The sequence below is a fragment of the Chiloscyllium plagiosum genome, chromosome 9 (genome assembly GCF_004010195.1).
Source record: "Chiloscyllium plagiosum isolate BGI_BamShark_2017 chromosome 9, ASM401019v2, whole genome shotgun sequence".
Classification (NCBI taxonomy): domain Eukaryota; kingdom Metazoa; phylum Chordata; class Chondrichthyes; order Orectolobiformes; family Hemiscylliidae; genus Chiloscyllium; species Chiloscyllium plagiosum.
Genome location: NC_057718.1, coordinates 90,847,418 through 90,859,315, shown reverse-complemented (window position 1 = coordinate 90,859,315; position 11,898 = coordinate 90,847,418). Strand labels below are relative to the sequence as shown.

The following is an 11,898-nucleotide window of genomic DNA, read 5'->3' as shown; positions in this document are numbered from 1 at the left end:
AGCACACACACATACAATCACACACACACATATACACACGCACAGACACACATATACACACACACATACACATACACAACATACAATCACACACACACATATACACACACACATAACACACATATACACACACATACACACATGCGCACACATACACACACACATACATGCACATACACACACACATACATTCACATATACACACACATACACACACACATATGCACACACATATATACACACACACACACATACAGAGTAAAACATCTGTGTCACTTCAAATAGCTATTTTCCAAACCATGGGGTGACTGCATGACTTCACTTTCAGGAAATTCACTGAGGAAAAAGGACAATGAAGTATGATAATATTTCACATTCTCCTGTGATCTTGTTTCTCCCAGCATGGACATCTTGCAAGTTCTGGACTGAACTCTGCTGCATCAGGGAGAGCCGTGAGTGTGGTGCTGGAAAAGCACTGCAGGTCAGGCAGCATCCGAGGAGCAGGAGAATCGACGTATCGGGCAAAAGCCCTTCAACAGGAATCGGACTTATGCCTGAAACGTTGATTTTCCAGCTCCTCGGATGCCGCTTGACCTGCTGTGCTTTTCCAGTATCCCAGTCTCGACTCTGATCTCCAGCATCTGCAGTCCTCACTTTCTCCCTGCCTCAGGGAGACCCACCTCCCAAAGTGGCACAGCTCAGAGGATGCGTGACACCTCTTTAATGGGATGTGGACACCTCGGGCAAAACCAAGGCTTGTCGGCCTCAATTTCCTTTGGACTGAGTGGCTTGCTCAGCTATTTCAGAGCACAGTCAAAGAGTCAACCGCTTAGTTGTCCATGGGGAGTCACATATAGGACAAACCAGGTGAGTTTGACAGATTTCCTTCCCGAAAGGAAATCACTGATGGATGTTCATGACACTTCATGGGTGTTAGTGATAATCTGTGTTAGACAATAGACAATAGGTGCAGGAGTAGGCCATTCTGCCCTTCGAGCCTGCACCACCATTCAATATGATCATGGCTGCTGATCCTTAATCAGTATCCTGTCCCTGCCTTATCTCCATAACCCTTGATTCCACTATCTTTGAGAGCTCTATCCAACTCTTTCTTAAATGAACCCAGAGATTGGGCCTCCACTGCCCTCTGGGGCAGAGCATTCCACACAGCCACCACTCTCTGGGTGAAGAAGTTTCTCCTCATCTCTGTCCTAAATGGTCTACCCCGTATTTTTAAGCTGTGTCCTCTGGTTCGGCACTCACCCATCACCGGAAACATGTTTCCTGCCTCCAGAGTGTCCATAATCTTATATGTCTCAATCAGATCCCCTCTCAGTCTTCTAAACTCAAGGGTATACAAGCCCAGTCGCTCCAGTCTTTCAGTGTAAGGTAATCCTGCCATTCCAGGAATTGACCTTGTGAACCTACGCTGCACTCCCTCAATAGCCAGAATGTCTTTCCTCAAATTTGGAGACCAGAACTGCACACAGTACTCCAGGTGTGGTCTCACCAGGGCCCTGTACAGCTGCAGAAGAACCTCTTTGCTTCTATACTCAATCCCTCTTGTTATGAAGGCCAGCATGCTATTAGCCTTAAACGATAGCCTTATCGATGATAGTTTTCCCAGAGCGATAGCCGAGCGCCTCTGCATGGCTAATCCAGCAATATTACCAATACGCCACCACCATGCACATGTACATTTAAGGCTGAGCTAGATGGATTCCTGATCACTAAGGGCTGGGGGGGAGAACTACAGGAACATGGACGTTAGGAATGTTTGCTGAGCCATGGTCCCATTGAAAGGTGGAACAGGTTTGAGGGGCCAAATGGTCTACTCCTGTTTCCATTTCTTATGGTCTTGTGCACACCTAGTAGTCTTATGCACAATTGGAATGACCACACTCTGCACATTCCTGAAAAAGTATCCACTTTCCCAAGGTCGTTTCTCCGAGGTGGGATTTCTCATCCCACCCATTCACTGGCTGGCCAATTTTTGAATTTTCCTCCTGCCCTTATATTCACCTCTCGTTGCTCTGTTGTTGCGTACTTGTGACAACGGAAGGAAGTGAAAGGTCAAGAGCAGATTATTCCAATTGTTTCTCTGTAAGGTATATGATGGCCATCAGAAAAAAATAAACAACTGTTAAAATAACTGCCTATAAATGTGCTAATTAAATAAATTCGCTCTTTTGTGGCAAAAAAGTACAAGAAATACTCAAAAACGTAACTGAGGTTAGTGCATGCTTTTGGGAATGTAAAGTTGCCAGATGGAAATCTGCCCTGATGCACAATGTCGATGTGTGTGAATAAATAAGATTTTAACACCATAAGAAACAGGAAAAGGAGTTGGCTGTTCAGCCCCTCCATCCTACTCCGCCCTTCAACAGGAGTGTGCCTGATCCGACATTCCTCACATCCACTTTCCTGCCCTTTCCCCACGACCCTGGATTCCCCTCCTGATCAGGAATCTGACTTTGCTGGGGTCCAGTGTCCAACACACCGCACCCATCAGTCTCAGAGCTGACAGTGGTCCCTGGGAGATAGTGAGAGAATGAGGGAATATTTGAAGGGACACACAGATGGTTCACTGACACAACCACAGGAAAAAATTGTTTACCCGATCACAGGCAATGCTGATGTTGTCACAAAATGGGGAGCGTATTCCTGTCGCGAGGGCTTGAATGATCTGGCTGACATGACAACTGACTATTGGGCTGTGGTCATTTTGGTGGCCAAACTGGCTCTGAACTTAGGGGGTTCAAACAAAGGTAACAAGAAGTATGCTTGTCCTTTTAACTATCGAGGGAACGGGAAGGAAGTTTTTCTTCTCTGCTTATGCGACGGTCTGAAAAGAGCATTCCAATCGAATGAATGAGCTGGATGGTGTCCAGGAACTTATGGAAAAAAAAAACAACTGATCTGATCTCTTTATAATGATGTCCCTCAAATATTTCTTTTTTGTATTTTTCTTTCCCCTCTCCTGCTCTTATGGAGACAATGAGTCACAATAGGTATGGTTATAAACTGGACCCCAGTACATTCTCCACACGGGCACTAAGATAGTGAGTGATGGTAAGTTAATGGCAGGGTCACCTGGTGAACGAGAGTAGGGTTCCAGGCTGACTCCCTGGGTCCAGACTTGCAGGCCGAGCTAGGCTCCAGCTCTGCGACTAGGCCCGGATGCCCGAAGGAGCAGTAGCGCGATGGAAGGGACGGTGGAGGACTGCGATGACTGGAGTCTAGAGGAGCGTTGGATGGGGCTATAGAACCCAGGCATCATCCCCAGGCCCATGGTTCCAGCTGGTCGGTGGTGGCCCATAACCGAGACCCGAGAGCCTTTTACAGAGACCCAGGACCCCGTATCAGAGACCCCGGCCAACGTCAACTGTGACTGGAGCAGCAGCGGAGGAGGGATAAGCAGAATAGAGAAAGATGAACGCTACAACAGTAAAATCTTGCATTATATTCAGTGTTTCAAGATGGCACTGGAGTGTGGCGACACATTGCGTACAACATGCGAAAATAACACTTTCCATTGTATTCTTTAATGTACATGCGCCAGTAAACCTAAATTTAATAAACTCAGAGAGGTCTCACCAAATCTTGTCCTTGCTGAGGGTTTGCACATGCACCATCGCAGGGTGGAGAGTCCACTACAAAGCATAGAGCCATGTCTGATTATTTTGTGACTGGAGTTGCTGCCTGTTTTTGCACCAGCCCTTTGTGAAACGTGCACTTACCATCCACACCATCATGTACGAGAAAACTGCGATCCACAAGGTGGCTGAGATAAACGTGAACATGAAGTATTTCTCCCAACGAGGCTTGGCACAGTTTGGAATTGTGAAGTACATCAGAAAGCACAGCGGCCAGGCAATCGCCCACTTTACCACATCCCACATTCCCACTGTGGAGACAGAGACAAAAAGACATTCATCACCCAATTGCATTTTAATCGGTATCATGGCACTCATTACAATCCATCTTGAAATGCTTGCTCCTTCCTTGTCCTGACTTCTACTCATATCGTTCAACTGCTTCTCCTTCTCACTGCATGGGAACACAATGTCTTGTGGTTTGGCTGCACCTCCTAGAGTCATAGAGATGTACAGCATGGAAATAGACCCGACCAGATATCCCAACCCAATCTAGTCCCACCTGCCAGCACATGGCCCATATCCCTCCAAACCCTTCCTATTCATATACCCATCCAGATGCCTTTTAAATGCTGCAATTGTACCAGTCTCTACCACTTCCTCTGGCATACATTCACCACCCTCTGTCTGAAAATGTTGCCCCTTAGGTCCCTTTGAAATCTTTCACCTCTCACTGCCTTTTAAATGCTGCAATTGTACCAGCCTCCACCCATCCTCTGGCATACATTCACCACCCTCTGTCTGAAAATGTTGCCCCTTAGGTCCCTTTGAAATCTTTCACCTCTCACCCTAAACTTATCTTCTCTCATTCTAGACTCCCCGACACCAGGGAAAAGACTTTGTCTATTTATGCTATCCATGCCCCTCATGATTTTATAAACCTCTAAAAGGTCACCCCTCAGCCTCTGACACTCCAGGGAAAACAGTCCCAGCCTATTCAGCCTCTCCCTATAGCTCAAGCCTTCCAATGATGACAACATACTTGTAAATCTTTTCTGAACCCTTTCAGGTTTCACAACATCTTTCTGAGAAGGGAACGTTGAGGGAGGAAGTGTTGAGGGAGTGTTGAGGGAGGAAGTTTTGAGGGAGTGTTGAGGGAGGAAGTGTTGAGGGAGTGTTGAGGGTGGAAGTGTTGAGGGAGCTGCTGCAGGCTATGAGCCCTGTGTCTAAATGTCCAGTCTGAAGTGCCCTTAGAAAGTGAAAGAGAGGATCTATTCCCAGATGTTCACAGGGGAGATAAACTGGGAGGTGGAGCATATTAACTTACATTCCCTAACTGTTAATCAAGAGCTAGCTGGAAGCAGCAAACAGATCACTGTGGAAAGTATTAATTTAATGAAGTCACTGTCTTCGTTAGAAGTGTTTCGCAATCTGCATAAACTAATAACTGGGGTGATGACTGCCAACAAAATCCAACATTAGTCTTGAACTGAAAACATAAATAATTCATATCTTCTTTTTGTAAACGGAAGACTTTCTTTTCATTTCCTATTGAAGAGCTTTTGTCTTTCAAAACTGAAATGTGCCAAATGACTGTGACTGGTGGAGATAATGAACAAAAGTATTTTTAAGTCTAGACTCTCTGGGTATTGTTATCACTGGCAACATTGGTGCATTCTGCCCATTCTCTGTTGCCCCCCTGAGAAGGTGATGGCAGTGGTGTGCTTCCTTCTTGAACAGCCGCCGTCCAAGGGGTGAGGCGTCTTTCCCCAATGTTGTCCAGAATTCTGACCCAGGGGTGGCAAGGGAAGCGAGATGATCAATGTTTGCGTCAGGATGCTTAAGTGACTTTGATGGGGAAACTAGAAGCGATGGCTTTTTCATGCAGCTGTGGCCCTTGTCCTTCTCCTGTGGATAATGCAGGAATCTCAGCTGCTCCCTACACCTCAGAATTCACCAGACACAACTCATTTTGCTTTCTTCTGAATCTAAATTTCCTGTGCATGCTCAGGCACTGATAACCAGAACCCGGCTTTCTGACTGATAATACTTCCCACTGTCGTTTGGTTTTTGTTAAGCCCTGCCTTTGTACTGTCGATTGAGAATTAATGATTCGATTAGGTTCTGGGAACACCTCAGCTTTATCCATTGAAGGGAACCAATAAACTTCCAGGCTTGTAATGGCCAGGCACGAACACAGCAAAGGTAACAGCTAGAGTTGGAAAATGCGGTTAAGCTGAGGAACTTACTAACTAACAGCTTTCAGCCAACATTTGAAACATTGCATGACCACAAACCTTGGAAGGATTTTAAATTGCGTAGAGTTCTAAAAGGACATTGACAAGTTGGGCAGTCAGATGGCAGATGAAGTTCATTGCAGAGAAAAGTGAAGTGATGGATTTTAAGCAGCTGGACAGGCAATATACCATAAGGAGTGCAATTCTAAAGGGGGTATAGGAGCAGAGGTACCTGGGTACATCAGTGCACAGATCGCTGAAGGTGGCAGGGTAAGTGGAGAGAACAGTGAATAAAACATATCGAATCCTGGGATTTATTAATAGGGGCAGAGATTTCAAATTCAAGGAGACACACTGTTTCAGACACTTGTTAGACCTCAGGAGAAAGTGAGGACTGCAGATGCCAGAGATCTAATTGTATTCTAATTGAATACAATACAGTATTCTAGTTGAATTCAGTAATCTAATTGAGGTCTGACAAGTTGAGAGTGTGGTGCTGGAAAAGCACAGCAAGTCAGGCAGCAACCGAGGAGCAGGAGAATTGTCGTTTCGAGCATAAGCCCTTCCTAAGGAAGGTGGGCTTATTGCTGATGAAGGGCGTATGCCCGAAACGTCGATTCTCCTGCTCCTCGGTTGCTGCCTGACCAGCTGCGCTTTTCCAGCACCGCACTCTCGACTTGTCAGACCTCAATTAGAGTACTGTATTCAGTCAATGTGCCACACTATAAGAAGGATGTGAACACATTGGAGAGATTGCAGAAGAGATTTACAAGAATGGTTCCAGGTATGAGAACCTTCTGTTATGGGGTTAGATTGAAGACTTTGGGAGTATTCTCCTTGGAGAGAAGATGGCTGAGATGAGATCTGATTGAGGTTTTCAAAATCCTGGGTGGGCTGGAGAGAGTAGCGAGGGGAGAAATTGTTCCTGATTGTAAAAGGAACAAGTGGGCGTATGATTTGCAAAAGAAGACAATGCGATGCCAGAAAAAGTTTCTTCACCGAATGTGTGATTTAGATCTGGAATGCATCGCCTGGAAGGGTGGTGGAGGCAGGTTCAATTTTGGCATTTGAGATTATTTAAAGAGACACAACTGAGCAAGGAAAGGGGGGGAAATGGCATTAAATCATAATGCTGGTTTGAAGAGCCAGTGTAGACAATGACGGGCTGAATGGCCTCCCACTGCACCATTATCAATTTGCAATTTGGCCATTAACAATTTCCTACAAAGTTGTAGGTGAATAATTTCTGGCTCCCCACAAATGCATTTGAATGTTAGCCCAGAGAAAACATTAATTTAACGAGATGAAATTGTAATGCAACCCGTGGCTTATGGACGGTAGATTTGTGTGCATGTATGTTACTTCAACAATGGTGTTCACATATTTGCAGGATCCTGGTATGCATCAAACTAGTTCTTGTTTCTCCTATATCACAACAGTGATGGCACCTCAAAGAGTAACTCTTCGACTGTACTGTGATGTATTTAAAAGGGTTGCTAGAAATGCAGCTCTTGCTTGCATCAATAGGTTATAGAAATTTCCACAGCAACATATATTTACTTATACCTTTTAGCTGTACTGTCTGACACTCAGGAGCATATGTGAAAGTTATAAAAAGCCTGCAGTAAACTGTCAATCATCACTAACTGGTGCATTCTCCATGGTATTGCTTTGACTAATTAGAGTCCACTTGCAAACTAATCATCCCTGTCCTTTCAATAATATAAATAATGTACACATTGGTTTACTCCTTAAATTGGTATTCTTGCAAATGGTCCTGATAAAGACAAATCAAAAAGCTTCAACAAATGTCTTTTATTCAGCAAGTTTGGTGTTCCCAGATGACTATAAAATCTCTGCCACAATGAAACATCCCAAGGTGCTTTGCAGGAATGGTATCAAATGAAGTATAACACTCAGCCACATAAGAGGAGACTAGGTCAGATTGCACAAAGTTTGGTCAAGATAGATTTTAAGGAAGGAGGTAATGAGATAGATAAGTGCAAGGAGGGACTTTGCAAACAAGGGGATGGCCACCAAGCAATTAAAATTAGGAATACACAAGAGTCTGGTATTAGAGACACAGAAATCTCAGGTGTTGGGTTGGAGGAGATTCCAAAGATGGGGACTGTGCTCAGCCATGGAGGGATCTGAAAGCATATATGCATTTGAACACAAGTTAATACAAACATATTTACATGTTTCAGTGCTACTACCGCAGAGCATGATTTCAACACACCATAATAGAAGATTAAAACTGCAGCATGCGACGTCAATTCCAAAGAACACAGTAACAGAATGTAATGGCAAAGGGTGTTCTGGGGCAGGCTGCAGTCGCGCAGCAAGTACCAGCAGAGGGAACTCAAGAGCAGATACTGTTCAATGTACACCGAGCAGCCTCAGAACAATATACCAACTGTCCTTCACTGAATTAGGGACGAACAATAATAAAGCAAACCACAGAGCCAGGACACTTCACAGAGAATGGTGCCTTAGAATAGACACAGAGTATCCCAGTCCCTGTCCTTTTTTTAAGATTCCCTACAATGTGGAAACAGGTCCTTTGGCCCAACAAGTCCACACCGACCCTCCGAAGAGTAACCCACCCAGACCCATTCTCCTCTGACTAAAGACCCTAATACTATGGGCAATTTAGCATGGCCAATTCACCTGAACTGCACATCTTTGGGCTGTGGGAGGAAACTGGAGCACCAGGAGGAAACCCACGCAGACACGGGGAGAATGTGCAAACTCCACACAGACAATCAGCCAAGACTGGAATCGAACTGGGATATCCTGAACACTGTGGGCAATTTACCGTGGCTAATTCACCTAACCTACACATCTTTGAACTGTGGGAGGAAACCGGAGCAAACTCGCACAAACACGGGGAGAATGTGAAAACTCCACACAGACAGTCACCCGAGGCAGGAATCAAACTGGGGCAGCCGTGCTAACGGCTGAGCCACCGTGCCACCCCTTTTCCAAGGCCCAATGGGACTTACATCCACCACCAGCCCATCTTAAAAGCAGAAAGGCTCACATTTACATGTAGTGTCTTTAGCAACATCTGGGCATTACAAAGCAAATTGCCGTTTGAAATGAAGTCTCTTATGTAAGACGTAATATACAGCAGCTGATTTGCCTACAGCATGGTCCCACTGATCTCAATGCGACAAAGTGTTTTAATCATGCTGATCAAGGGATAAATATTGGCCAGCACACAGGAGAGAAACTTCCTGTTCTTTTTCAAAATAGACAAAGTCTTTTCCCTGAGGTCAGGGAGTGCAGAACTAGAGGGCGTAGGTTTAGGGTGAGAGGAAAAAGATATAAAAGGGATCTAAGGGGCAACTTATTCACACAGAGGGTGGTACTTGTATGGAATGAGCTGGCAGAGGAAGTGGTGGAGGCTGATACAATTGCAACATTTAAGAGGCATTTGGATGGGTATATGAATAGGAAGGGTTTGGAGGGATATGGGCCGGGTGCTGGCAGGTGGGACTAGATTGGGGTGGGATATTTAGTCAGCATGGACAGGTTGGAGTGAAGGGTCTGTTTCCATGCTGTACATCTATGACTCTATGGATATCTTACATGCAATGGAGAGGGGGCAGATGTTGGCTCTGCAAAAGCACAGAACAGCTATAAGCACTGCACTGGGACTTGACCCAACAACTCTCTGACTCAGAGACAAGAACACTGCCAACACGGTCAACATGGACAACTCACCCGGCAAGTGGAATGGTACATACGGCCCCTCGCCTTCCTCCTCCTCCTCCTCCTCTTCATCATTCTCGTTGTTCTGATTGTCCTCATTCTCGTTTTCATTCTCCCTTTCATTTCTGGCCTCAGTTCTGTCCTCTTCCCTTCTTTGCCCGTTGATGCTCCTCTCAGTGGAGTTGCTTGGCCCCGTTCCATTCTCGATGTTGTGCTTTGAAGGCATTTTAATGGAAACCTCGGGTTCGCCATTGGAGACGGTCTTGCTGCTGATTAGCCTTTGCCTCTGAAAAATGAGAGAGGGGATTGTGGTGATCACCAGTGAGGGCAGGATGCTGACTGAGAGCTAACAACCTGAACCTATGCTTTCCTGAAGAACCAGTAGAACCAGTGAATTCTGAAAGGAGAATGAAAACAATTAAGTCAGCAACCAAAAAAAAATCACAGCGGGTTGTTGGGGTGGGGGGAGAACAAACGTAAACAGTCACAGTCATCGAGATGTACAGCATGAAAACAGACCCTTTGGTCCAACCCATCCATGCCGAACAGATATCCCAACCCAATCTAGTCCCACCTGCCAGCACCCTCAAACCCTTCCTATTCATATACCCATCCCTTTTAAATGTTGCAGTTGTACCAGCCTCCACCACATCCTCTGGCAGCTCATTCCATACACACACCACCCTCTGCGTGGAAAAGTTGCCCCTTAGGTCCCTTTTAGATCTTTCCCTTCTCACCCTGAACTTATGCCCTCTAGTTCTGGACTCCCCCTCCAAAAAAAAGAGACCTTGTCTATTTACCCTATCCGTGCCCCTCATGATTTTGGAAACCTCTCCAGTCATTTCGGTTTACAGAAGATCCAGTCAAATCAGACTTTTGGAGTCTTCAACATGCCGTTATTTTAGTGAGTATCAAATTGAAAGTTGCCATCTCTTGGTTACAATGGGGTAGGATTTTTACTTTGGTGTATTGTCCACTACCTACAGGAGCCTCACTGACGATACATCCACATTGGGCAAAAGGTGGTAACCACTTACCATCAGAGGGGAACCACAACACGTGTTGGCTAGAAAGAAGGTGGATGTTCAGTCACATTAATTGCTGCACTTTAAAGCAGATGAATTGATTAGGGTCTGTAACAAAGCCCTGAGCCTCTTTATCAATACTCCCATGAGTTGCTAAGGGAACCATGTCAGACTCATGGGAAAGGGCAGTGCAGGAAAATGTCGAAGTTGAACAATGGAGGTATGACATTAGATTGACATTCAGAAACTGCACCCAAAGGGGAAATCAGGACAAAGTTTCACTGGACTTGCCCTCAGTCATCTGAACAGGGAGGTTATTCTCCTGTGGGTTGGAGCAAATTATAACTTGTCTCTGGTTGTTTCATGGGCCTTTTCTTATTTCAAGCTTTTTTATGTTCTTAAATAAAAGCAAATTACTGCAGAAGCTGGAATCTGAAATCAAAAGAGAAAATGCTGGAAAATCTCAGCAGGTCTGGCAGCATTTGTAAGGAGAGAAAAGAGCTGACGTTTCGAGTCTAAATGACCCTTTGTCAAAGCTGTGACAAAGCTGTCAGCTTTGACAAAGGGTCAGTTAGACTCGAAACGTCAGCTCTTTTCTCTCCTTACAGATGCTGCCAGACCTGCTGAGATTTTCCAGCATTTTCTCTTTTGGTTTTTTATGTTCTTACTGGATTCACTCTTCCTGCCTGTTTCATTACATAAAAAAAGTCTCAGGAAGAAGGTGCATACTGGATTAAGGCAATCCTTGACAAATGGAACACTGATAAATAAAATACTAATTCAATCTGCGAGTTCTTTATGGGAAAGCAGCACTTGCTTCTATTAAGATAAACAGTGGCTCAGTGGTTAGCACTGCTGCCTCACAGCACCAGGGTCCCAGGTTCAATTCCAGCCTCAGTTGACTGTCTGTGTGGAGTTTGTACATGCTCTGATTTCCTCCCGCAGTTCAGGTGAACTGACCATGTTAAATTGCCCGTAATGTTAGGTGCGTTACACAGAGGGGGGTGAGTTGCTCTTTGGAGGGTCAGTGTGAACTTGTTGGGCCAAAGGGCCTGTTTCCACACTGTAGGTAATCTAAAATTCTTCATCTTAAAGCTTTCCTGCTTATTGTTAAATCATGGTACTTTAATTATGAACCCCCTCTATCCATTTCAAATTTCTCTACTTGGAAGAGGTTTCTTCTATTGGTCTCAGGGGCCACCTGCTTCACAAACAGGATCCAGGGCAATTTTCTTTACAGTCCTGTGTTCCCTATCTGGTGTTCCCTGGTTCTCTAAGTCAACAGTTCGGCAACTGGGAAAGCAGCAGAGTGAGATAACTGGA

General features: G+C 45.1%; 1 protein-coding gene across 1 annotated transcript in view; it reads right to left on the bottom strand.

Moving 5' to 3' along the window:
* The window catches only part of slc24a3 (solute carrier family 24 member 3), a 355,668-nt gene that overhangs the window by 18,043 nt on the left and 325,727 nt on the right, over positions 1–11,898 (bottom strand). The window contains exons 12-13 of the mRNA XM_043696519.1: positions 9,563–9,836; positions 3,741–3,907 (exon numbers count right to left, since the gene is read on the bottom strand). Coding sequence (XP_043552454.1) covers positions 3,741–3,907; positions 9,563–9,836 — 441 coding nt within the window. The remainder of the gene's footprint in view (positions 1–3,740; positions 3,908–9,562; positions 9,837–11,898) is intronic.